The following is a 27,312-nucleotide window of genomic DNA, read 5'->3' as shown; positions in this document are numbered from 1 at the left end:
CATGAATGGTTTGAAAGCAAATTATGGAAAATTACCCACCTGGCTGACATGGAAATTGAGTCTAAGTACAGATCAGAGAAGGGCTCATGGCTGCAAAGTTCATTATTATTAAATAAAACCCATAGCACAGAAGCTCAGCAAAGAGGTCCTGGGGCTCAAATGTAATGTCATTCAATCCGGTGGACATTTATGAAGCACTTCTGTGCGCATGTGGGCTGGTGGAGGTCCATCCTCAGCACTGTGACGTTCTGATGAACTGTCATTTGTCTTGAGTTAAAGGACCAAAGAACTGGAATAATTAACCTTTCCCCCCTACAAATTAGGGTGGATTCACAGTTCTGCGCACAGCATCAGGCTCATAATCTGGAATGATTCTTCATGGGCAGAGAATGAGGCCAGCAGGTGCCCTGGTGACGGGCCATCGGTTTGAGCGGCTCAGGGGGAGACAGGCTGAGAACCACTTTCCCAGTCACCCTGGGGGAATCAAAGGTGACGCAGAGAATCATCATCGAACAGGGGAAGCTGACGTCCGCGGAATAAGGTGGAAAGGGGCGAATGTGAGGCTAGAAACACCCGGAAGATTCATGCTGGGTCACTGGAGGGATCTGGATGACTTTTATTTCCGTTTTTCCCATTTGCTCTCCTGTATCTTCCAAGCTCCCTGTGATGAGGGTGGGGGCAGGGACGTTGGGCCGGTGGCACTGGCAAGGCCAGTCACAGTGAGACCGTAGTGGGCCTGGAGTCCTGGCCGAGGAGTTCGGGTCTTGGACTAGCATTCTAAGCCCTAGAAGTTTCTAAGGTAGGAGGATAAGAAGCCAATTGTTTTAGCGGAAAACCCTGGTAGCCACAGGGTACCTGAGGAGGGTTCGCGCGTTTGCAGGATTTTTGAGCCCGTTCACTTCTTACCTTATTTCCCTTCTCGGCACCTAAGTCTCGCTTCCCTGCGTGGTTCCCCATCCTGAGCCGTTGAGGTCTTCAGATGCTGAAAGACAAAGAGAGGCTGTTAGCCTTGGAACTGGTACTTTCAGAGTTTTCTACGCTAGTTTTCAATCAGCACCATCCCGTTCCACATGCGATACCCATTTCTGAGAAAAGAAAACGAAAGCCCCCAAACTCAAGAGGCACCCAAAGTCTCATGAGTGAGTGTCACTGTCCTCTGAGCCCTGGCAGAAAGCCAGAAAGCGGGACGGCTGCCCAAACCCGGATTCTGTCCAGTGACAACACTGTTCAGTGTGTTTCCTCATCCATAAAGAAGATGAACTCATCTCCAGAGATCTCAGACTGCGCACAAGTCCAGATGGACGGACGGAGGTACACCTCATGTTCAGCAACAAGAGGAACAGAGATGCAGAAAAGTGCCGACGCGCCTCAAAATAAAAACAAGCCTGATGCTTCGGGAATCGTGTGAGCACAGAAACAGCAAGACCCGACCAAGGGTTGCTTATGGGACAAGCATTCCAAGGACCCGCGGCATTTGTAAGGAAGATAAAGCTGGATTTTAAAAAGCACATGTTCCTCATTTGTATTTTCTAACCCAAACTTTAGCAGCAAATTTATTTTTTTTCCTCCAGAAAGGCACAGAATTTAGCCAAACTCATTCCACACAGATTCCCTCATCCCACACACATCCCTGGACCTGCCTGAACCACAAGGACCACTTGCACCATCACCGTACACTTGTCAGCTGGCTCCAGGTGACCTGTCTTTAACGGTCGTCGCAAAATTCAATCATCCACGATGTACCCTTTTCAAAGAACATGTGAGTAGTAGCTCCCTGCTGAACAAGGAGTGGCTCTCCTTGAAAGGCAACAAAATGAATCGTCTTCTAAAAATGGGAAGGGTTTCTAAAATATCACACATGCCTGACGAAAGGCAAGCTTTGTTTCCCCAAAGGCACTCTTTTGCAAAGAAGGAATTGCCCAGTATCTGAATTTCCCCAAAGTCTCCCATATCACGGGGTAACTCCTCGGTGATTACGAAGGATACCCATGCCCTTCCCCAGGCAAATTGGTGAGAAAGGGAGTGATGGCGTCTTAGAGCATCACCTCCCAGTGTGTGGGGTACAGTAAGCTGTTACCTGGTGGAGACCAAGCACCTGAGGAGTGGAAACCCTTCCCGCCTTTGTATTTTGTAAATGGAAACTGGACCAGAGCCCCACGCAGAGGGAGATTTAGTTAAAAAGTGCTGTACTTCAAACGACTTGGATCGAAGTGGGGATTATGTGCTCTGGTGAATCAAAGACATGGTTCTAGTGGTGATAAAAACACTGCTGACTTAGAAGAATCATGTGAATACATCATGTATCAGGACATGAAGGTGAAAAAACAATACTTTAACGTGTACGCTTTTACATGGTGACTATGGTTAACGGTACTGTACTGTACACCGGCAGACCCCGTTTCACAGCTAACGGTACTGTACTGTACACCGGCAGACCCCGTTTCACAGCTAACGGTACTGTACTGTACACCGGCAGACCCCGTTTCACAGCTAACGGTACTGTATTGTACACCGGCAGACCTCGTTTCCTAGTTAATGGTACTGTACTGTACACCGGCAGACCTCGTTTCACAGTTAACGGTACTGTATTGTACACCGGCAGACCCCGTTTCACAGTTAACGGTACTGTATTGTACACCGGCAGACCTCGTTTCCTAGTTAACGGTACTGTATTGTACACCGGCAGACCTCGTTTCATAGTTAACGGTACTGTGTTGTACACCGGCAGACCTCGTTTCCTAGTTAACGGTACTGTGTTGTATACCGGCAGACCTCGTTTCACAGCTAACGGTACTGTATTGTACACCGGCAGACCTCGTTTCCTAGTTAACGGTACTGTGTTGTACACCGGCAGACCTCGTTTCATAGTTAACGATACTGTGTTGTACACCGGCAGACCTCGTTTCATAGTTAACGATACTGTGTTGTACACCGCCAGACCTCGTTTCATAGTTAACGATACTGTGTTGTACACCGGCAGACCTCGTTTCACAGCTAACGGTACTGTGTTGTACACCGGCAGACCTCGTTTCCTAGTTAACGGTACTGTGTTGTACACCGGCAGACCCCGTTTCACAGTTAACGGTACTGTGTTGTACACCGGCAGACCCCGTTTCATAGTTAACGGTACTGTGTTGTACACCGGCAGACCCCGTTTCACAGTTAACGGTACTGTGTTGTACACCGGCAGACCCCGTTTCACAGTTAACGGTACTGTGTTGTACACCGGCAGACCTCGTTTCCTAGTTAACGGTACTGTGTTGTACACCGGCAGACCCCGTTTCACAGTTAACGGTACTGTGTTGTACACCGGCAGACCCCGTTTCACAGTTAACGGTACTGTGTTGTACACCGGCAGACCTCGTTTCCTAGTTAACGGTACTGTGTTGTACACCGGCAGACCTCGTTTCCTAGTTAACGATACTGTATTGTACACCGGCAGACCTCGTTTCCTAGTTAACGGTACTGTGTTGTACACCGGCAGACCTCGTTTCCTAGTTAACGGTACCGTGTTGTACGCCGGCAGACCTCGTTTTATTGTGCTTCGCTTGATTGCTCTTTGTGGATATTGCATATTTTATAAATTGAAGGTCTGTGGAAACCCTGCATTGTCAGATGATGGTTAGCATTTTTTAGCAATGAAGCGTTTTAAATTAAAAAATAAAATCTATGCTTTAAAAAATAATAAAATGGGGGCTTCCCTGGTGGCGCAGTGGTTGAGAGTCTGCCTGCTAATGCAGGGAACACGGGTTTGAGCCCTGGTCTGGGAGGATCCCACATGCCGCGGAGCAACTAGGCCCGTGAGCCACAACTACTGAACCTGCACGTCTGGAGCCTGTGCTCTGCAACAAGAGAGGCCACGATAGTGAGAGGCCCGCGCACCGCGATGAAGAGTGGCCCCCGCTTGCCACAACTAGAGAAAGCCCTCGCACAGAAACGAAGACCCAACACAGCAAAAATAAATTAATTAATTAATAAACTCCTACCCCCAACATCTTCTAAAAATAAATCAGTTAATTAAATAAAATAAAATGTATGCTTTTAAAAATGCAAGTCGACCTTTGCAGATAATTTCAGTATTCAGTGCAATTCTATCATCCACCTTCCCAATTTACTTACATGGGACCACCCCCTAAAAAACCTCTTTGGGGTAACCTCACTGGGAAAATGGAGGTTTGGGGGCACATATGGTAGTTTACTTGATAAGAGTGGGCACAAAAAGGTAAAGAGGGGACTTGTTTTTGTCCTCTTGGGGTCTGAACTGCAGCTGGAGAACATGACTGCACGTTCTCTGTGCAGGACGACGGTCTGAACTCTGGGAGTAGAGGGGGTCACTCTGAACTGCGATCTCTCTGTGGTCCCATGCGGGGTTCTGAGGAAGTACTGATAACTTGCACTGCGTATGCAATACACAGAATAACAAGGCATCAAACATCCCTGTTTAAGAAATAAGAATTGGTGTATTTGGTTGGGGAAAGATAAATTAGGAGGTTGCGATTAGCATATACATACTACTATATCTAAAACAGATAACCAACAAGGATGTACTGTATAGCACAGGGAACTCTACTCAATATTTTGCAATAACCTATAAGGGAAAAGAATCTGGAAAAAAATATATGTACATATAAAACTGAATCACTGTGCTGTACATCTGAAACTAACACAACATTGTAAATCAACTATACTCCAATAAAAAAATATATAAATAAAAGTTACCTCCAAAAAAAAAAAAAAGAATTGGTGTATTTGAAACTAAACACAGGCAAAAATAGATAACTTCAAGTTCACAGCTTGGACTCTTGGGGTTTTCCAGCCCCGACACAGAGAAGCGAACGCTACCATCTCTGTTCTCACCTGGACAGTATCTCAAGCCCAGCATCCCTTACCTCCTCCCGTTTCTGTCTTATTCTCACCCTCCTCAGTCACCTCCCCCGCAGGTATTAGGCAAATCCCAACACAATGGTCCCCCCTTCCAGAAAACAAACCTCTAAGGATTTAACCTAAATCAAAATAGCGTGGGACGTGTGAATATTCGGGGGGTTGCTTGTGGACAAAAGGAGAGCTGATTTTGGAGCAAGGGCTTTGAGGCACAGCTGATCTAATCACAAGTTGCTTGCCCTGCTCCTTGGAGAGGGGACGCGTCTTCCAAGCCAGCGTGTTCTGATCAGAACTTTATCACGCCTCAAAGCGCAACTTGAGGGTATGCTTGGGAAGACTGTTCATGAACTATTTTAATCACTATTAAAAAAACTCAACACTACTGGACACAGAATAGATTGAAATAACAAGAGTCCGGGTCAGACTTTTGAGTGTGTACAGACTTTTTTTCCCTTCTGTCTCAGATTAACAGAACGAGAATTTATATGTGTGATTTCGAGTAGGCAGATTCTAGCCTTAAGCGCACAATTTGCGCACCAGCAGGAAAAGAAAGACAAGAAACTCAAAGTGACAATTCTCAGATTAGGGCCCCTCGTTAGAGGGATCATCAGTCCTTGAGGTGTGTGGCACAGTCCTGTGGTGAAAATGACGGGCAGTGGACTTGTCTGGGGGTAACTCTGCCCCATTCCGCCGTGGAGAGACGGGAGGGTTGCGTTACGGAAAGAAGGCTGCCCTGGCAGCTGGCCTCCATAGCGAGCTGAAAAGAACCTTCTGCAGACAGAAGAGTTGGGCATTTGGAGGTCACCTTCATTTCATTTTTTGCAATTAGTCAAATAGAGAGAGCAAGAGGAACCTGCATGTGGAACGCTCCTGGAACTCAGGTTGACTCTGAAGCATCTCCAGGTTATTAAGAAGCTTTTCGTGAAATAATAAGACAGGAGATTGGTGGAAGGGGAAGTGGAGGGCCAGGGCTGGGAGCCTTTAGGATAGACTAGGTTATGTCGGGCCTGCCCCATACTCCTTAGGTTGAAATTCAATCCCAGATGTGATTTCGAAACAGCCACTGGGATTATTGAAAATTTCCATGTTTTCGTGACCATCCATACTTTGTGTTATTGGCGCGGGGCAGGGGGGGCAGTAAAAATTAAGCATGTGAGTGCAGGTTAGTAACCCAGATTCACTGGAATGCAATCCAGTCTCAGCTGCTTGGATCTGTTTTCAACAATGTGCAGCTAAGACCACTCATATCACTTTGGTGGACCCTGTGAAGGAGTCACAGATAAAACCCACGTTGGGTGGAAAGGAGTGTGTGTGAGTGGGGAAGCTGAAATGCTGGGGGCATGCAGGTGAAAACACCTTGCTCTGAGCATTTTAACCACCTGCTTTCTACTGGAAGTCCTGACATCTAGAGTGAACACGGCAGATGAGACCTCGGTCCCAATCCAGGCTCCTGTGGGGTGACCTGGGGCAAGTCACTCCACTTCTCTGAACCTCAGTTTCCTGTCAAGCGGAAGCAATAAAAGCTCCTTCACTGTGCTGGCTGCGGTGAGAATGAAGTAGGGGCTGGTCAGGGTTGGCTGGGGTCAGGGTTAGGGCCTGGGGTGGGGTCAGGGTTGGGGGTCAGGGTTAGGGTTAGGGTCAGGGTTGGGGTCAGGGTTGGGGTCAATGTTGGGGTCAAGGTTGGGGTCAGGGTGAGCTCTAGGGCTGACGGCTCCTGCCTTTCTCGTCCCTTGCACAGGGTGCCCAGGGTGGGTGGTGATCAGCTGAGAAAACATATTCTAGCCGTCTAGCTATCTATGATTGCACGCCTACTGCAGAGACCTTTACGTGGGTTCCCCTATGTGTGGACATCCGCTCTTAAACTCCCAGGTCAAGAGAGGAGAAAGGGGTGAGCACACCGGTGCCTGAGAAGCCCAGAGGTGACATCCTACACGAGCCCATAAGCAACCGCACAGGAAGCAGCGTGACTTCGCCTGTTTCCAGACTAGAGTGGGTGGGGGATGGGCGGCGAGAAGGGAAAAGTGAGGCGGAGACTCGAGACCCGTCGGCGGCTGCAGACACTAACAGGCTAAGCTGCCTATTCCTCCAGTGCCTTTGGGTGCATTTTCACAGGCAACGGGATTATCGTGACATCTCTGCCTCAGCAGGTTTACTGTGGGAGAGAGAAGGCCTCAATTCAAGTCTCCCTAGATAGAGCTGTGGCCCCCAGAGCATCCTACCGCCTCCCAAAACCCTCGGAAATGGGAGGGGATCACCGTGGGCAGTGCTGACCTCTGGGCTGGGAGGAGCGTCAGGGCGGTAACCCGCGTGGTCCCACGCGTATGGCGGGGTTCATCATGGTGTCTGAACCAACCTGTCTGGCTGTATTTATGTCCATGTTCTAGGAAACGGTCACAGGTGTACTTCTCTCACAGACTTATAGTTCTTCAGGCTTTGGTTTCATAAGATTCTGCAGATCGCACAAGAGTTTTGCTTTTCATTTTTCGTGCTCAGTGTCCGTGTTCCTAAAAGCAACCCTAAAATTAATGTTTTATGGAGATACGGGGTTAGTTTTACAGTGATTCGCTTTATGCCTTGAGTTACGGAATTACAGGAATAACCCTGTATGCTTTATTCCCATTTTACAGTTGAGAAAGTAAAGCTTAGAAGACTCATCTAGGTATGAATATAACACTGCCTCTAGGAGTATATCATAGGTAAAAATAGGGATCAGCTGGACGGTTTTTACATTATGAGTATGCCTTACGTGGAAACAAGTGTTCCAGTAGGTCTAAGATGTCACCCATTTCTAGATTATTAATCAACACGATAAAGAGAAGGCTTTGCTCTAACAAGCACCCTTGAGAAAACAGCTGCATTACAATAACTTATTCTTCATAAACACCTGTCCGTGGATACACAAGTTTAATAAGGAAAATGACAGCGACTCTCTTAATTTCCTGCCTCATGTCTTGCCATAACAGCTGGTGAAAAGTGTATGCAAGGAATTATTTGGGTTTTAATTCCATGCCTGCCAATTACTATTTACTGAAGAGCTTAGAAATTTAGTTCTCTGAGCTTCTGACCTCTCATCTGTAAAATCAGCTGATAATACCTGCAGTGCATTCATTCATATTGAGGCGTTCAATAAGGTAACAGACTCGAAATCCCCTGGCCCCTGACGACCCGTCCACAACATAAGGGCCTTCTCTTCCCTTCCTTAGAGGACGGCTTGTATATTACATAAGGCACCACCGCAGAAGGAGACGAATAAGGAGTTAATTATGATCCCGAAGGGCTAATCGTCCTCAGATATCACAACTGTCAAAGTTCAACTTTCTTGTAATAAAAATGTTCAGTGAATATATTGCTTCACGATCAGTGGAGAGCCAGAGGGCAATCTGTCTTTCTCATCTGTCTCGGGTGCAATTTTTCATGTACAGTAGCTCAGAGTAATTTTTTTCTCTGTCCTGTTTGCACTTGTGTATGTGTGAATATTGACAGTACAAACACCGGCGGGATGGCATCTGTGGGGAGGGGCTGAGAAGGATCCAGGGGCTGAGGTCACCCTGGGTCACAGAGACGGGTCAGGTGACAAACCTTAGGAGCATTGAGCCCATGGTTAGTGTTTTAACATCTACCCACTGAATCCATGTACAGTCATCCCAGCCAAGAGGTGGATTAATGTGTACTTTTGGCAGCAGAATTAAAATTCTGCTACTACCAGGGTGGTAACTTTTGCTTCTCTGCTTTTGCAAATCACTAAAGCGATGTTTTCAAAATTCCATGTACTTTGCCATTAACCCTTAACAGAGTCGTAGCTTTTTACCAGGCTTTAAAGGTAAATGAACTTCACTGTTATTACTACTGTTACATTTTGTACTCAACCCCTTAGCGGGACCCAAATGGCTCTCAGCCTCTAGTTACTGGTAAATTACATGCTGAAGGGGCTCCCTGGGACCTTGGGGATGAAATATACCAACTGCCAGGTCGGCTGAGGAACCACCAGGCACTTAGGAGCATGGTTTATGTTTGGAGGTGGCCTAACCATACCTTCCAGAAGAATGAACAGTAAGACGGAGACGCTTGGGGATGTGCACCAGCCAGAAAGGGCTACTTTAACCTCTGAGCGGAGGGGAACCTGGAGAGTTTGACTGATCGAGGGAGTGAGACAGGGTGTCCCCGTAATGCAATAACAACAAGGTAATGAAACAGGAGATGGTGAACATTCCAAAGGGGCACCCTCATTTCCTTCCTGGGAGCCACTGAATGCGAGACAGAATGAACCTGCTGCTGAGCTGCTGAAGGGCACTACCTCCCCCCCCCACAAGACCAGCCAGGGAACCCACAACTGGCGGCTGATCGCTTCCTCCGGGCCGCCCTTCCGTGGCGGGTATGGTTTGTCACGGGGTGTGGGCCCTGCCCATCCTCCCCGCAGAGACCAAACTGATGCCACCAGCCCTAAAAGGCAGGCGGGGGTAGCACAGAGCTGGAAGGACAGACAGTGGGACTCTGCCGCTTTGACCTTTAAACAAAACCCAGAGAGCAAATGTGAAAGAGCAAGGAACTCGCATCTAAAAAAGGACCTGAGAGAGAAGCATGAGACTAAATGAAAGACCATCCCTTCAGCCTCCTCGCTCTGTTTCTCTCCCTCTTCCTCCCCCACCCGCCTCTATTCTTCTGCCTCTTTCTCCGCCAGGGCCCAAGCGTTTACGGCTGGTTTCTGTAGACAATCATTTTTATTTCTCAGGTCAAAAACGTTCTTGTAACACTCTGTGTTCAGAACATAGTAAACGGCTACCAACATCACCAAAACAACCACCCCCAAAATAAACACACACACACACACACACACGCACGCACGTGCACAAGCCAAAAAGAAAGACCATTTTACGGCTGGAACAGGCAGTGGGAAGCAGAAGTCACACTGAGTTTCCGGAACGCGTGTGACAGCTGACCTCGGAGATCCTCAGGCTCTCCCCAGGCTCCCTCCCGCCCTCGGGCTTACAGCACACAGACCACCCACGTCACACTCCACAGTTCACCGCTCGGTCGATACGGCCAACTCGACATTGAACCTGAAGAAAGAGTCTGCTTTCCTGTCCCACCCAATGTACCTCACAGACCTTATCACAGTTCTCTGAAAGCAAACCATCCCTTCCCCACGCGAGGACACAGCGCAGAGATGCTGGCTGCGATCCAGGAACTGGGTTCCCACCAGACACTGAACCTGCCGGCACCTGATCTTGGACTCGCGCCTCCAGGACTGTGAGGAATCAGTGTCTGTCGTTTACAAGCCCCCGGTCGTGGGTTTCTGTTACAGCGGCCTGAGTGGCCTAAGACAGCTCATACTGCACTGAGAAGGACGGGGTGGAAGTTCACTTCAGAAGTCTATGTCTATCCTAGGAAAAGCTTCTCCAAGACAGTGAGGTGGGATCTGGCCCCCCAACAGTCCTCAGGACCCCAAGCTGCGCTGGTGTCCTGACGGCGTTTACAAACAGACCCAAACACCCAATCTGGACTCACACGGAAAGCGTCAGAAGAAATCAGCCTCTAGATTTTGGGGGCCGGGAATTTCTGCTTTGGGTTATCACATAATATTCATAAGCTAGTCATCACCATCCTTTGCTTTCCCCAGGCTTATCAGATTTACAGTGCAGAAGAACACTGCCTTAAGTTCTCAGAAATCATTTAGAAAGAAAATTACAGAACTGCAGATGGATGGAGCTGGCTGGAGTCTGACTGTGGTCCCCTGAGCCTGGTCCTCGGGGCATCAGCTGGCTTTGCAGATAAAGCCATCACCAAAGGGGGCAGCAAATGACGTTCTGGAGTTCCAGTCCGGGCTTCACCTGCTTTGAGGGATGAATGAACACCCCCTGCCTCTTTCCCCTCTGCGTTTCTATACCTGCCTCCCTGGGGTCTCCATCACGTACCCTAGAACATCTGTAATTAGTCACGAAACCCACACCAGCTCTGTGCGGAAAACTCCAGAGAGAGTGGCTGGGAAGGTTAATCTAAGAAAAGGACAGGGAAATAGTGGGATCTGAACCACCCTCAGAGCTCCGCTGGGTTACGGGCGTTACGGTAACTACGGGCAGCTCCGTGGAAAGGGGTCAGAAGCAAACGCTGGACTGAGTCCAGGGCACATTTTCAAACTCTTCTTCAGCACAAGTCATGAAAGCACCTGAAGTTAGGTCTCAGAGATTGCGGACTCTGTGATGATCGTACCACATGAGCCCACACGGAAATGACACCTGGGACCTTTTCTACCTTCATGAACAAATGTGTGTTTTTGTTTTTGTTTTTGTGGTACGCGGGCCTCTCACTGCCGTGGCCCCTCCTGCCGCGGAGCACAGGCTCCGGACGCGCAGGCTCAGCGGCCATGGCTCACGGGCCCAGCCGCTCCGCGGCATGTGGGATCCTCCCGGACCGGGGCACGAACCCGTGTCCTCTGCATCGGCAGGCGGACTCTCAACCACTGCGCCACCAGGGAAGCCCCAAATGTGGTTTTTTAAAAAAAGGTGTGAGGGCTTCCCTGGTGGCACAGTGGTTAAGAATCCGCCTGCCAATGCAAGGGACACGGTTTCTAGCCCTGGTCTGGGAAGATCCCACATGCTGTGGAGCAACTAAGCCCGTGTGCCACAACTACTGAGCCCATGTGCCACAACTACTGAGCCTGTGCTCTAGAGCCTGCGAGCCACAACTACTGAGCCTGCGCGCCTAGAGCCCGCGCACCGCAACGAAGAGTAGCCCCCGCTCGCTGCAACTACAGGAAGCCCGCGCGCAGCAAACGAAGACCCAATGCTGCCAAAAATAAATAAAATTTTTTTAAAAAAAGGGTGTGAAAATTTGTCCAGGTTTTAACCTACCTTCACATTAAAATTTACTTTAATTTCTCATCCCACATTTTATTTTGGTGTTACTAATCCTATGTAAAAAATATCTGTGTAAATAGTGTTAGGACTACTATGTAATGTGGCTTTAAACGCGTCATTTCACTGCCTTTTCAGAAAGGCTGTCTGCCAGGTCAGCACCTGTATGTCCTCCTTCCTTTCACGTAACAACTTCCAAACAACGTCTGAAATGAATCAGGCTAGCTTTTTTTTTTTTTTTTTTTTTTTTTTTTTTTTTTTGCTGAGCCACACAGCATGAGGGATCTTAGTTCCCCAACCGGGGAACAAACCCAGGCTCCTTGAAGTGGAAGGGCAGAGTCTTAACCACTGGACCACCAAGGAAATTCCAGGCTAGCTTTTAATATCTGGTTTAAAGCCTTCTCTCTTCAAAAATAAGTCTTGGGGCTTCCCTGGTGGCGCAGTGGTTGAGAGTCCGCCTGCCGATGCAGGGGACACGGGTTCGTGCCCCGGTCCGGGAAGATCCCACATGCCGCGGAGCGACTGGGCCCGTGAGCCATGGCCGCTGAGCCTGCGCGTCCGGAGCCTGTGCTCCGCAACGGGAGAGGCCACAACAGTGAGAGGCCCGCGTACCGCAAAAAAAAAAAAAAAAGTCTTGACATACAGAGATAATGACGGAATAAAAGAATCATCGTCTGCCTTTTAAAGGGACAGCACCTTCCCTAGAGCTGCATAAAACGATGCATCGAAGGCAGAGATGCTTAGGCCTGGCTCTGAAATACATTTTATCCTCTTTCTATTTCTAGGAAGACAATGGCAGCTGGGGATTCCACTTCATAAATCCCTGGTCTCAGCTAGGCCAAGGCTATCACGTTTTCAGACATCCGAAAGAACCAGAATGAAAACAACCAAAGCACGCCCTGCCCTCCTACCACATCAAGAGAAACCTAGTTCCTGAAATATGAGTCATTTTTGTTTATTTTGTTAAGTTCCTGCTTTATCTGGTCTTGTAAGGCAACACAGGGAGCTGAATAAATCATGTCCCACGTTCTCCTGGGTGCTGAAGAACAGACTTGGGCAAATGACTTCGGCAAAGTTCAGACTCTCAGGTCCATCAGCTGGATGGTGATGGTTAGGGTCAGTGGAAGCAGCCATCTGGGGGTGCAACACACACCCCCCCCGAGCACCACACAGATGACGTGAGGCGAGGAAAACTTATTCACCTGTCCCAGAACGGAAGTGCGGAATGGAACATTTAACCACTTATAAACTGAACGTGATCAGAACCAGAGAACAGAGCTAGTGCTGTGAAAAGCCATGTGGGGAAGGTGGGCATCCTGGAAACAGGGTGAGGGAACTGCCCTGAAGGAGCCATCCATCCTAACCCTAACCCCAGCCAGGAATTCCGGGAAGAGCCCAGAGAATTCCCAGACAGGCTGCAGGGGAGGCACAGGGCTGCTGGGGGGATTCGAAGCAGCTGAGTCCCCTCCCCTCTGCCAGCACAGCCCCCTCATCGGGAAACCTGAGTTTTGTTTATACGTCTAGCAGTGTGTTCAGCAAATGTTGGGCCTTGGGAAACCTATCTGTGGATCCCTGAGCTCCCTAATAATACTATACAGCACTTTCAGGGCCCCACACGCGTCTGTTTTATGTGGGTGCATTGGAAAGGCACGGTGTGGCCTTCTGCCCATCCTAGAGAATGAGAGAATTTTAAAGAATCAATTGTGCGTTTGCTCTATTTGGGAAGCCTGCCACACAGCTCTGTGTTTTTTGCTTTCAAAGCAAGTTTAGCAAAAATGTTAGGTTCCAACTAACCAAGAAACCAGGATGGAGACGATGCATATCCCTAAATATTCCTTGTCAGATACGCTAGCGCTCACAGGCAGGAAAGAAAATGTCATCCTCTAAATGGAGTATCAAAAACAAACGATAATACAGTGTGAAGTAAGTCAGAAAGAGAAAAACAAATACCGTATGCTAACACATATATATGGAATCTAAAAAAAAAAAAGTTCTGAAGAACCTAGGGGCAGGACAGGAATAAAGACGCAGACGTAGAGAATGGACTTGAGGATATGGGGGGGGAAGGGTAAGCTGGGACGAAATGAGAGAGTGGCATGGACATATATACACTACCAAATATAAAGTAGATAGCTAGTGGGAAGCAGCCGCATAGCACAGGGAGATCAGCTCGGTGCTTTGTGACCACCTAGAGAGGTGGGATAGGGAGGGTGGGAGGGAGGGAGACGCAAGAGGGAGGCGATATGGGGATATACGTATATACATATAACTGATTCACTTTGTTATACAGCAGAAACTAACACACCATTGTAAAGCAATTATACTCCAATAAAGATGTTTAAAAAAAAAAAATCCGCCTGCCAAATGCAGGGGACACGGGTTCGAGCCCTAGTCCGGGAAGATCCCACATGCCGCAGAACAACTAAGCCCAGTGCGCCACAACTACTGAGCCTGCGCTCTAGAGCCCGCGAGCGACAACTACTGAAGCCAGCGCACCTAGAGCCCGTGCTCCACAACAAGAGAAGCCACCGTAATGAGAAGACTGGGCACCACAACGAAGAGTAGCCCCCGCTCACCGCAACTAGAGAAAGCCCGCGCGCAGCAACGAAGACCCAATGCAGCCAAGCATAAAAATTAATTAATTAAAAAATAAAAATAATAAAAAAATAAGAACATATCATCAGTATAGAACGTTATTTTCCGTGAGTCATTCTTCAAACATAAAGTCAGTTTATCAGTGAAGTATAGTTTCTTGATCGTGTTAAAGTGGATGTTTGTGAGCACGGGCAGGTGCATTCAGGTAAATCTGTGTCACCGAGACACACATCGGGCACTCGGCACGCATTTCTGTCTTTCACTGAGCAGTGGGCCTCACCACTTGGAGCTCACTAGACTACACACTCGTGGGCCTGGGCCCCGAGGTTGCGGTGTGGCATCCAGAGCCCCGGGCCTAGGACTCTGCATTTTACGAGTATTCTGGACAACACGCATGCAGGTGGCTGGCAGACCACCGGGGGACCGTTAGATGCCATCCCAGTCCACAGCCCCGTGGAAGGCTCGGAGCCAGGCACTGGCCACGGCAGACACTTCGCTGGGGCGCTGGGTATCCTGCCGCCCAGCCAATCCCGGCCCTGCAGCCGTCTGCACTGACTCGGGCAGGTATCCAATCAGACTCCGGATGGAGGTGAGCGCCATCTAGCTTTCCTTCCTCGCTGGTTAGTCTGGTGGCTGGTGTAGGCGAGGCCGAGGAACGTTCTTGCACCTGGCTTTTTGCTCCTGGGGCTGCGGCGACAGAGGCTGCTAACTGCAGGGGCGGGTCGGGTGCGGCCTGCGGGGAGATCCTCTGTCGCCTGACACCCCAAAAGGCGGGGCCGACACTTGTGGGCGCTGCTATCAGTGGTGAACAAGGCCAGCACAAGCGCTCTCTTTACTCGAAACATCGAGGATGCGGCCACCAGGCTCCCCACCCTCTGACAAAAATCAAACCCTCACCTGCTTCCACCCTCCTGCCCCCAGGTCCCATGAAACAAAGGGAAATCTGACTGCAGGAGTCACTCTCTGAAATAAACATTTCAGAAAACCAAATGACAGTGAGGCATGTCACCCCAGTGGCTCTGCCTGCCTCTCCAGCCATGACTCACAGGAAGCCGCAGTCCAGCCGGGGAGCCGCTGGTCATAGGGCCGGGCAGACCCCGGGGGGCCCCCGCGCTGAGCTGCAGCCCTCACCAGCGGGGACCCCGGGCTGCCACGGAACCCTCAGCACTCAGATGTCGCCTGCAGGGCGCAGGGCATGGCCTGGCACACCCGCGGGTCACTCAGAGCTGCCGTCAGCGTGGTCAGCACTGAATGCTGGCCACCGATCAGAGCAAAACCTGATGTAAAATGCAACCAAGTCAACTCACTTTCAGAAGAAGCGTCAACACCAGTCTCTGTTTTCTAGATGGTTTTAACCGTGGGGAGGCACAAACCAAACCCAAGCCTCATTACTACGTAGTCAGAATCAGCATGATGTTAAAAACCCGTGTGTTCAGTGAAACATACTGAATGGCTCCTGCAACTCTTTTTGCATCTCAAAATTTACAACACCTACCAAGGAAAACAACTGCCGAGGGGCTCTGAGCAGAAACTCATTTCCTGTAAAAAGCTGCGGTTTGGGGCCTCAGAGAAGCTCCCTCACACTCTGGAGGGCGTCACCCCCCTCGTCACCAGCTATCAGCCACTGACCCCTTTTCAAAACCAGCATCAGTTTTGATGTGCGGCATCACAACACCACTAAAAGAAACGCCGTTCTTGCATCTTTTCATACCAATTCTGTCCTTTAAAAAGGAGCTCATTTTAAAACAAAAGCCCCTGGGCTTCCCTGGTGGCGCAGTGGTTAAGAATCCTCCTGCCAATGCAGGGCACACGGGTTCCAGCCCTGGTCCAGGAAGATCCCACATGCCGCGGAGCAAGTAAGCCTGTGCGTCACAACTACTGAGCCTGCGCTCTAGAGCCCGCGAGCCACAACTACTGAGCCCGTGTGCCACAACTACTGAAGCCCACGCGCCTAGAGCCCATGCTCCGCACAAGAGAAGCCACCGCAATGAGAAGCCCACGCACCGCAACAAAGAGTAGCCCCCTCTCGCCGCAACTAGAGAAAGCCCGCGCTCAGCAACGAGGACCCAGTGCAGCCAAAAATAAAAAAAATAATAATAATAATAAAAAGCCCCTGGTTTCTGATTGGTCCCCAGAACTCGTGACCAGCTTGGGGACAAGGCCTGGGGCTGGCCGGGGCCCAACGCCCCTCCCACCCGTGGGACACTGACTTGAGACAGTGCAGCCTGACACAGGTGTAGGGACGACTGGATTTGGAAATGTGCTCTGAGAGCTCAGGAGCACAGGGTGAGCGTCGCTGGCCGTCACACATGTCGCTGGACAGAGCAGAGGACGCCCTGGGCTTCACATGCCCCCCCAGATCTGCTGAGTGCCGAGAACTCACGTTTCCTCGCCTGTAACAGGGTGAGGATGTCGTTCGATTCAGAGGGTTGCTGGGGAACAGACCTTACCTGGCTCCCCAGCCGGCGGGGGCAGGAGGGCCTACACCTTCTGGGCAGACTCTTACCCCAGGATGCTGACAGGGCCTGTCCAGACATCATCACTGCATTTATTCTGTGTCCCTTTAGAAAATGAGTCTGTCTGGAAACAGGCTCACAGACAGAAAACAAACTTACGGTTACCAAAGGGGAAAGAGGGTGGGGAGATAAATTAGGAGTTTAGGACGAGCAGATACACATGACTATATTTAAAATAGGTAAACAGCAAGGCCCTACTGTGTAGCACAGGGAACTCTCCTCAATATTTTTTAATAACCTATAAGGGAAAAGAATCTGAAAAAGAATATGTCTATATATGTATAACTGAATCACTTTGCTGTACGCCAGAAACTAACACAACACTGTAAATCAACTCTACTTCAATTAAAAAAAAAGAAAGAAACTGAAAACCGTATAAAGAGAAAGAAAGAAAATAAGTCTGTCTGAGTGGTGGGAGAGATCAGTTAGGCTCCTTAGTGGGTTTTAGATACGTCATTATATACATATATATATGCACGTTTGAAACAACAGATATCACATGGAAATAAACTCCTGGGTTGAGAAGTTCAGAGGATTAAACCTCAGGCATAATTGCATTCAGCGAAGGAGGGGTAGTTCTTACTGTACAAGATGCTGCCCTAATGTGCAAGGCTGCCAACCCCACACCAGCCGTCACGTGTGGACTCCAGCCGTGAGCACGTGGGGTGTGTGTGTGTGAGTGTGTCGGGGTGACCACCTTCCAGGCCCTCAGCTGCCTCTGGGACCTGTCTTTCCACGCTCTGTACATTAGTCTCTAATATAGAACGAAGCATGAAATTTGGTTAATCACTTACTGTGAATAAAACCTCATTTTCCTTCTCTTACCTTGGAAAAAGGGTGAGCTGAATGTTAATCCCCTCACTCTTAAAGAAAGTGAAATAATTCTACAGGAAATCAATTACGGACCTTTCCTCGGCCACCGCAGCGTCCTTGCACTTGCCTGTGGCCAGTGGCCCCTGCAGACCAGTCGCTGGCCCGCAGACACTGGTGCCGACACCGCGAGTCTGGAGGGGGTGAGTGGAAGGGAGCAGAGGGCCCCTGGGCCAGGGAGGCTGTCCGGTGCCCACGGGAGGGGGACCTGTGGACTTGCGGACGCATCCAGGGCCAGGGAGGAGCGAGAAGGAGGGCCCTGGTTTGCTGACCTCTATTTAAAACACGCTGGACGGTACTTAGAGGCCAAACTTATGCACATGAGGGACTCAGGAAAAATTCAGGCAGCAAAGAAGGAAAACCAGCTGGGTCCCAATGCGCTAGTTCCCCCTCACGTCCTTCATGTTTACGCAGATGTAAATGGTTCTTAAAAGAAAGACAGCTGATTGCAAGTTGAATTCACAGGCTGAAAGCAGGGCCAGGCGTGGCGCCCACCTTCCCCCTCCCCCCGCCCCCCGAAATCTCAGCCCGTGGCTGGTTCACAGGGCACAGCCCTTCTTCTAAGATCACTCTACTTAACTCCGCTTCTAGTTTTCCTTGTTTGTACCCCGTTTACAAATGATGATGGGGACAAGGGAAGTTCCCCAACTCTCTTTTGCTCTGCTCTTGCTTTTACCTAATTTTAGTAACTTCACCCCAACCTACGTCCAGGTTCTTCTTTGAGGCTATTAATCTTCCCAGCTTTTCCACCATTTCATCTTCTTTAGTGTCACACCCCCAAACTTGACATTGGCTTCTTTATTGTTAACGTAAGTGATTCATTATTACAAACAAAAGGTACAGAAAAAAAGTACACAGCTGGCGTACCTTTTCCCTCAAAAAAAGTGACACATTCCTTTCTTCGTCTAAAATCTCAAAATGTTTCAGAAATAAAACAAATTCCCTTCCCTTCATACAAACCCATCCTTCCTTAGACACAGGTAAGCAGCTTCCTGAGGCTGATGGACAGCCCACTTTGAGTGATTTCTGTATTTATTTCATCTCTGTGTGATCACGACAGGTAGTGTGTTCTTTCGTGTATTTAAAATTTTTCAGTAAATAGGATGATACTGTATTTATTCATCTGTAACTTGGCTGCTTTCCATTCAATCTATTGTTTTGATTTTGACCTGTATTGAGACCTGACCCCACACCGCACAGAGCCTGGCAGAGCTCCACCTTGAACCTCAGCTCTCATTTTGGGAGCCGTCAACCAGCCAACCCTTTCCACATTTTGTTCACATTTTGTTTACATTTTGTTTATTGAATCTCGATTCAATAAACAAACCATTTGAAAAAAAATACGTGGGCACAGCTAAAATAGTGCTGAGAGGGAAATTTATAGGATTAAAATGGTGACATTGAAAAGAGGAAAGGTACTGAAATCAATAATCTAAGTTCTGGGCTTCCCTGGTGGCGCAGTGGTTGAGAGTCTGCCTGCCGATGCAGGGGACGCGAGTTCGTGCCCCGGTCCAGGAAGATCCCACATCCCGCGGAGCCTGTGCGTCCAGAGCCTGTGCTCCGCAACGCGAGAGGCCACAACAGTGAGAGGCCCGCGTACCGCAAAAAAAAATAATAATAATCTAAGTTCTAACTGATGAAACTAAAAAACCAAACCAAACCAAAAAACCTAAATATATCCAAAGAAAGTAGAAGGAAGGAAAGAGTAAAGAGAAGAACAGAAACCAATGAAACCAAAACAGGAAAATAGAGAAAAATCAATTAAACAAAGAGCTCGTTCTCTGGATCATGCTCTAGCAAGATTCTCACATAAAAGGAGAGAAGACAGAAATCATCACTATCAGGGATAAAACTAGCGATATCGCTACAGATCCTGTTGCGTTAAAAGGATAATAAAGGATTCTGTGAACAATAGTGCCCTCATAAATTCTACAGGTGACGAGAAATGAACCAATTCTTCGAAATCCCAAACTACCAAGATTCAACCAAGATGAAATATATAACTTGAATAATCTTACAACTATGCATGAAACTGTATGTGTAATTAGAAAATGCCCCTCCAAAGAAATCTCCAGCCCCAGATGGTTTCACTGGAAATTTCTACCCAACATTTAAAGAAGAATTAATGCCATTTTTACATAAACCCTTTCAGAAATTAGAACAGGAGGGAACACTTCCCAGCTTATTTTTATGGGGCTCATATTACGCTGATATCAAAACCAGCAAAGACTGTACAAAGAATGAAAACCACAGACCAATCTCTCTCATGAACTTAGAAGCAAAAATCCTCAACAAGATACTAGCAAAGTGAATCCAGCAACATATAAAAAAATTATACACATGACCAAGTGGAATTCATTTCAGACATGCAAGCGTGGTTCAACACCGACGTGAACGTTAATCAGTATACTCCATCATGCTGACAAGTTAAAGAGGAAAAATCACAGGAGGCTGTCAACTGACTGAAAGAATATGTGACAAAATCCGAGACCCATGCATGACAAGACCTCTCAGCAAGTTAGGAACAGAGGGGAACCACCTCAATGTCATGAGGAACTTCTACAAAAACCCTAAATAAATAAAGCTACGTCATACTTAGTGGTGAAAAGTGAATGCTTTACCCCTCTGATCAGGAACAAGGCAAGGATGTCCACTCCTGCAACTCTTCTTCAACAGAGCACTGGAAGTTCCCATGCAACACAACAAGAAAAAGAAACTAGAAAGGATAGAGGTTGGAAAGGAAGAAATAACACTTTCCCATCTACAGGTAACATGACGGTCTGCATGGATATCACAAGGAATCTACCCCCGAAATCTAGACACTTAGTGAGGGAGTTGGGCAAGGTCGCAGGACACAAGGTCAGCACACAAAAATCATCCACATTTGTGTAAACTAACAACACACATGTAGAAACTGAAGTTAAAAACATGACAGTATTTAAAAATAACTCAAAAAAAGAGAAATACTTAGGTATACTCTTAAAAAAACCCCACAGATTCAGAATCTATACGTTGAAAATTACAAAATACTGATGAAAGAAACAAAAGCACATCTAAATAAACAGAGACAACCTGTGATCACAGCGTGGAAGACTCCACACGGTAAAACTGTTAATCTTCCCCAAGTCCATCTATAGATTTGGAATATGAAATTCCTATAAAAATTCCACCAAGGGTTTTGTGGACACAAACAGGTTTATTCTAAAATGTATGGAACGGTGCAGGAGCCAGCACAGCTAACAGGATTTTGATAAAGAAAGAAGGGGAAGGACTCACGCTACCTGATGGTAAGGTTCACCCTCCAGCCACAGAAATCAGCACAGTGTGGTCCTGGTGCCGCAACAGACACCTCGATCAAGGGAACAGATCAGGGAAACCAGAAATAGACCCACACAAATATGGGGACACGGTTTTTGACAAAGATGCAAAAGCAATTCTATGGGGGAAGGATCATCTTTTCAACAAACAAAGTCCTGGAGCAATTTGACATTCCTAGATAGGCACAAAAACCAAACCAAACCAAAACCCTCCACCTAGACCTCACTCCTTATACAAAATTAACTGGAAATGGACAACAGACTTCAGTGTAAAATGCAGAACCATAAAACATGTAGGGGGAAAAAAAAGGAGAAAATCTTCCAGACTCAGGCTAGGTGACGGGTTCTTGCATTTCACACCCAAATCACAATCCATAAAAGGAAAACATTAATAAACTGGATCTCATCGAAATGAAAAACTTTCTTCCTGCAGAAGACTCTGGAGAGGTAGAAGTCAAGCTAAACTGACAGAGTAACTGCAAACCACAACCACGAGCCGTATTCAGAACATACAAGGAACTAACGAGACGGAACAAGCCAATCAGAAAAAGGGCAAAGACGAGAACAGGCTGCTCGTTGAGAGGATGTGCAGAGGGCAGACGCACACACGGAAAGACGGGCATCATTATCCGTGAAAGAAACGCAGACTAAAATCACGGTGAAGTATCGCCGCACACCTGTTAGAGGCTCAAATAAAAAACAGTGATGGTGCAAAGGCCGTCGTGGAGATCCTGGATCACTCACACCTGGCTGGTGGGATGTAAGACGGTGCAGCCATTCTGGAAGAGGGGAGGGCAGTTTCTTGTGAAATGGAATACGTGTTTGCTACTTGACTCAGCAATGGCACTCTTGCTTGGGCATTTATCCCGGAGAAATGAAAACTGTGTTCACACAAAAACCTGTACGTGGACAGTCACAGCAGCTTTACTCAAATAGCCCCAAACTGGAAACCCTCAAAGGGCAAATGCTTAAAACCAAAACACTACGGGAGCAGGGTGGGCATCCATTCCACGGAATACTACTCATCAATAAAACAAGAACAAGCTGTCAGTATACTCAACGACTTGGAGAGATCTCAAGAGAATTGCAGTCAGTGAAAAAAGCCAATCACAAAAGGTTGCATGACTCTACTTAAATAGCATTCTTGAAATGATGAAATTATAGAAAATGGGGAACAGATTAGTGGTTGCCAAGGGCATAGGGAGGGAGAAGGGGGAAGTTGGCTGTGGCCATAAAGGACAGCCCTAGGGAATTTGTGATGGAGCTGTCCCTACCTGAGGTGGGTGGTCACACGATTGTACATGTGTGATAAAATTACATAGAACTACACACAGACACACACGTAAACTAGCGAAATCTGACATCTCAACACAGCTGATGGATTGTACCAATGTTAATCTCCTGGATGTGATGTTGTCTATAGTTTTGCAAGATGTTATGAGGCATATATGGATCTCTCTCTATTATTTCTCACAATTGCATGTGAATCTACAATTATCTCAAAATAAAGAGTTTTAAAAAATTGCTTCCGTGAGCAACCTTTGTATGTGCCCTATGCACTCATACCAGGTTCTCCCTACAGGGTGAACTTTGGAGTGAAATCACGAGGTCATAGGGAATGTCCGTCATCAGCTTTCCTGAATTCTTCTCTAAAGTGTCTGTTTTTATTTACACTCCTACTCACAATAATGTGAGTTCTCACTTCTCTACATCTTCCTCGGTACTTGGTATAGTCAGAATTTAAAATTTTTACCAGTATGATGGATACAAAAAATTATCCCATCTGATGTGATTTTTGACTCCCTGGGAACTAGTGGGTTAAACATCTTTTCATATTTTACTAGCCCATCTGGGTTTTCTCTTCTAGGCCAGGCTGTTCAGTCACATCTTTTTCTATTGGGCAGTTTGTTTTATATTGCTGAATTTTAGAATGTTTGATACATTCCAGATACCTCACCTAAGTCTGTTTATCCTCATTCTCTAGGCATCCATCTTTTTTCTTTTAATAATAGAGCCTCACACTTACTCAGAGGTGTTCACAGAGTCCAGATCCATATTTATGAATTTTTAGCAATTACTGACTCTGAGACTTTGCTAAAAGCTTCAGAATATGCACTGTTCCCTATTCCCGGTTGCAGTGTGAGCTCTGGATGTGGCCTCAGCTCACGCCTGAGAGCTGCAGCCTCCTGTCTGGTCGGCCTCTCCAGCCCCAATTCCTCGCGATAAGTCACTCTTGTGCATCTCCCATTGATTCCGTTTCTCTGGCTAAAACCTGACAGCTACATGTTTAGGTGGAGTTTGAATTCTGCTCATCTCTGCTGAATGGGACCACCAGGGTCTCCCTGTGTATAATTACTGTTGCTTTAAACTCACCTCCTGGGGCCCCAAACTCAGGCTGATTTAAGCTTCCTTCAGTGGCTCTCACGGACCAGTAGAAGTGTCTTCCTGCTTAATGACTACTTACTAAAAAGCGTACTGAGGAATTAGAGAACGGTCTTTCCTTCTTTACTGTCAACTTTACTGAGGAAGTTAAGGAAAAGATGACTAACAGAGACCTGACAGCAGCCTTCGAGGCTAATCACCCTGAAGAGGAAGCATATTTTGTTGGGCGTGGCCGCTCATCAGCGGTGGAATTTTAACAGACAGAGAAGTACAAGGTAGCCCTGTGGGCTTTTTAAGGCATCCTACTTGCCCCGCAGGGCAGCAACAAAGGGCTGGTGGCAGGTTCCCAGAACTGAGTCCTGGGCACCCTGGGTGTCTCCATGCCTTGGTTTCCTAGTCAGTAAAAATGAGGGTACTGATAGGGTAGTTATATCAAATGGGGGGATCCCAGGGCAGCCCGCCTATCAGTGAGGTGATGCATTGCTCTAAGAAGACAGCCTGGCAACTTGTAAGTGGTCAAAAATGCTACCTGGACACGTGGGTGGAAAAGGCACAGAGACGGTGGCTGATACTGTGTCAAATTTTTAAAGAATCTAAAGAGAAACTAAAAGTCAAACAACAAAAGGTTTCTAAAGTGGATTTGAACCAAACAGCTTTTGTTTAACCCTGAGTTAATAAAGGGAGTTATTTCAGAACAGGTAAACCGTTGGGAGTGACTGTTAGCCAACACCTTACAATAATTTTGAACTGGATTCCCTCCCTTCAGGTTTTGGTTTATCCCACTTAAAAAAAAATACGACGACTGATGAGCACTTCTCCTGGGTTGGGAGAAACACAGCTGTGAGGCTGCGGCCCACCTGCTGGTTCTTTGGGCCCATCCCTCCCTGAAGAGCTGCTCTGTCCCAGGCTCCCGCTGGCTCTGCACCTGGGTCACCTCGTCCGAGGAGGCCCCCAGCACTCAGAGGTGGTCCTGCCAGGGAGAAGGGGGGTCAGGACTGAGCCCGATTCAGGGGGGTCCCAGACTTGTGGGTCACTCTGTAAACTATCTCCCTGAGCTGGGGGGCTAAAGTCTTCTCCAAAACCCACAGGTCTTAAATAGGACGCACCCTAAAGTTCCAGAACAGCCAGGGGCCCCCCTGCACCGTGTTTACATCTCTCCCAGCACATCCCGGCTGTGGCCCGTGCCTTCCACAGCTGCAGAGGCAAACTGAACAGACGTTGTCGATTCTCACGTTGTAGCATTTGGAAAACAGAGAACCAGGAACCCGAAAGCGCTTATTTCCTGCCAGACTCCTACTGAGATCACCAAAGAAACGCAAACGTGGTTCCCAGCCCCACTCTGCCTTCTGAAAGGAGGTGAAAGGAGACGCTAAAAGAAACGAGGCAGTGCCACCAGCAGCCCAAAGGACCCAGAGCCACTGAATGTCAGGGAATCGTGCAGATCACAGGGCACCCTAAGGGCCACCCAACCCGGCGCCGGGCCCAGGGGGCTTCGCGCCCGGGGGCGCCAGGCGCACAGGTGGGCGCAGGTGGGCGCAGGCGGCGCGGCCCCAGCCGGGACGGGCCCCCGGAAGGCGGAAGCCCGGAGAGTCGCCTGTCGCCGCCCTCGGCGCTCAAAAGGAAACTGGTTTTCGGCTCGTGGGGCGGGAGGGGAGGGGGGGCGGCAGGAGTCGTCCGCTCGGCTCCAGGTGTGTCATTAAGAAGCACTTTAGGCTGGTGGGGACCCCTGCCTGCCCGAAAGCTCGCCAACAGCGCACGTTCCCAGCGCGCCCGGGGCGGCCTCCTTGACCTCTGTCACCTCTCACCCGAAACTCTACCCTCACCCCCTCCCACGCTCTGCCCGCGACCCCGGCCGCCGGGCCGGCCGAGCCCACACCTGGACACCCGTTGGGGACAGCCCCGCCGCTCTGGCTCGGCGTCTACACCCGCGCCCACCTCTCGCAGGGCGGCCGCCCGGCTGCCACCTGCCGCCACCTGCGCCGCCGCCCGGGGGAGCCCCGCGGCCGGGTCCCCGCTCCGAGGGCGCATAGGGGCCCTCCCGCCCCCGGCGAGGGTCACCCACCGTGCTGCGCTCGCCGCTCCCAGGCCGAGGGCGCCGCGGGGTCCAGGCCGCCTCCTCGCCGCGCGGGCCCCAAGCGCGCGGGGTCCCGGGGCGCCGGCGCCGCCTTCCGGGTCGGGCACGCGGGCCGCCGGGGCCGCAGGCTCGTCCTCGCTGGCGCGCGGCGGCGACTGACGGCGGCGGCTCCGAGCGCCGGGCGCGCCCGCCGCCCCTCCCCCGCCCCCGGGCTTCCTGCGAGCCAGGTAAACACGGCCGGGCCGGGCTGAGCCGCCCCACCTGTTGCCCGCCGGCCGGGACCACCTCCGGGCGGCTCTGCCACGCGGGCTCGCTGCACTCACGGGCCCTGCGTGGGGGCAGCCCCTGGAGGCGGGCGCGGACTCCGGCCGGGGCTGACCTGCGGCTCTTTGAGCCTCTGCTCGCGGCTGAGCCTCCGAGTCACCCCGCCCGAGCGCGCAGGGAGGGAGCCCTGAGAGCAGCTGCTCCACAGCCCGCTCCACGGCCGCCAGCGCCGGCTCCAGGGGCCCCAGCAACGCCTGGCCCCTGGAGAGCACCCGGGGAGCTCTCGTGCATCCCAGCACCCGGACAGGTGCTCCGCTGGAGAACACAGGCTTCCCAAAGGAGGCCAGCGAAGAGCGCTCGCAAAGCAGACCAGAAGACGCGCATTTGGAAGGGCGGCCCTGGGGCCTGCGGCCTGAAGCATCTACTGGCTAGTGGTCAGTGTCATCCTCTTGGTCCAGAGGAAGCCTCTTGTTTGGACCTTAGTCACCTGCACACAGTCCGGTGGTCCTTTCCCCTGCATTCTCACCGTCCTCCTGATGGTGGAAAAGTAGGATGTTTAGGGGAGACACAGACCAGACCGAGACCCTGGCGTCCCCCATGGCTTACATTCCAGGTCAGGGAATTGAATCTGACGCTTTCCCGGAGCCCTCAGGGACCCAACCTGGTTAGTAGGGGGAGGGGAAGTCTGGTGCTTGGTGAGACCCAGCCCTGGTCCCCCCGGGCCGGCCAGAAGGGCCCCAGCTCCCAGTGTGGTTTCAGGGCTGTCTTCCCCAAGCATCCGCCCTCACAGGCCGGGCGTCTAGCAACCACGTTCCAATGCTGGTGATTCTAAGAGAAATGTGTCCACCGTCCCAGAAATATTTGATCCTTTCCTCAGAAAAGGTTGGCCTGGGGGTTTCAGGAATTAGAGAGGGGAGGTCAGCAGGGCTGCGGAGCAGGGCTGCTGGCTGTGCCGAAGACAAAGTTTGCCTGTTCCCAGTTCTCCGTCCAAGCCTTCAGCCCACTTGCAGGAGAGGGTGGACGGGCGGGGCTAAGGGGGCCAGAGGAGCCCAAGGGTGTGCGGGGCAGTGACTCTGACTCGGGCCGCTTCCGGGTCCCTGACTCAAGTCACTCTTCCCCCCCAACCCCGATATTTCTTAAAGCTCAAGCCATAGTGCGTTCCATTTGGATGCCGGTTTTAGGATCACAAAGCACTTCTTCTCCCCGCAGATGTCTCCTTGCTTCTTCCTAGGGTCACTGGGATTTGGGAAGAAGGGCTCCTGCCCTGCAGACATCAGTGAAGACTGGATATTGGGGAGTCCAGGCCACAGGGAAGCAGCAGGGTTTGTCCCGCCTCATGCTGTGTAGAAACCTCGCATATGCCAACAGCCGTCTCTGCAAATGTCAGGCTTGCCAAGCTCCAGTTAAATGCTTTTTAAAGTATTTATAAGATCCCACCATGCCTATATTTGGGGGATATAATGCCCCCAAATGCATGGGAACTTCAAGGAAAATGTATGTGAGGGAACGAGGAACATGATTTAGTAAAGTGACAGATGGACTTCCCTGGTGGCACAGTGGTT

At 49.6% G+C, this 27,312-nt stretch overlaps 1 protein-coding gene across 5 annotated transcripts in view; it reads right to left on the bottom strand.

The window, feature by feature from the left end:
- Positions 1 to 25,624, bottom strand: part of MBP (myelin basic protein) — a 121,681-nt gene extending 96,057 nt beyond the window's left edge. Inside the window, exons 1-2 of one of the 5 annotated variants that reach the window (XM_033406129.2) lie at positions 25,475 to 25,624; positions 907 to 982 (exon numbers count right to left, since the gene is read on the bottom strand). In XM_033406129.2, the coding sequence (XP_033262020.1) occupies positions 907 to 957 (51 nt within the window). In that variant the 5' untranslated portion in view covers positions 958 to 982; positions 25,475 to 25,624. The remainder of the gene's footprint in view (positions 1 to 906; positions 983 to 25,474) is intronic. The other 4 variants (XM_033406130.2, XM_049697667.1, XM_049697668.1 and 1 more) reach the window with 4 other exon arrangements.
- Positions 25,625 to 27,312: the final 1,688 nt, after the last annotated feature.

This window comes from Orcinus orca, chromosome 15 (assembly GCF_937001465.1).
Source record: "Orcinus orca chromosome 15, mOrcOrc1.1, whole genome shotgun sequence".
In the NCBI taxonomy this organism is placed as follows: domain Eukaryota; kingdom Metazoa; phylum Chordata; class Mammalia; order Artiodactyla; family Delphinidae; genus Orcinus; species Orcinus orca.
This window is presented reverse-complemented; position numbering and strand designations above follow the sequence as displayed.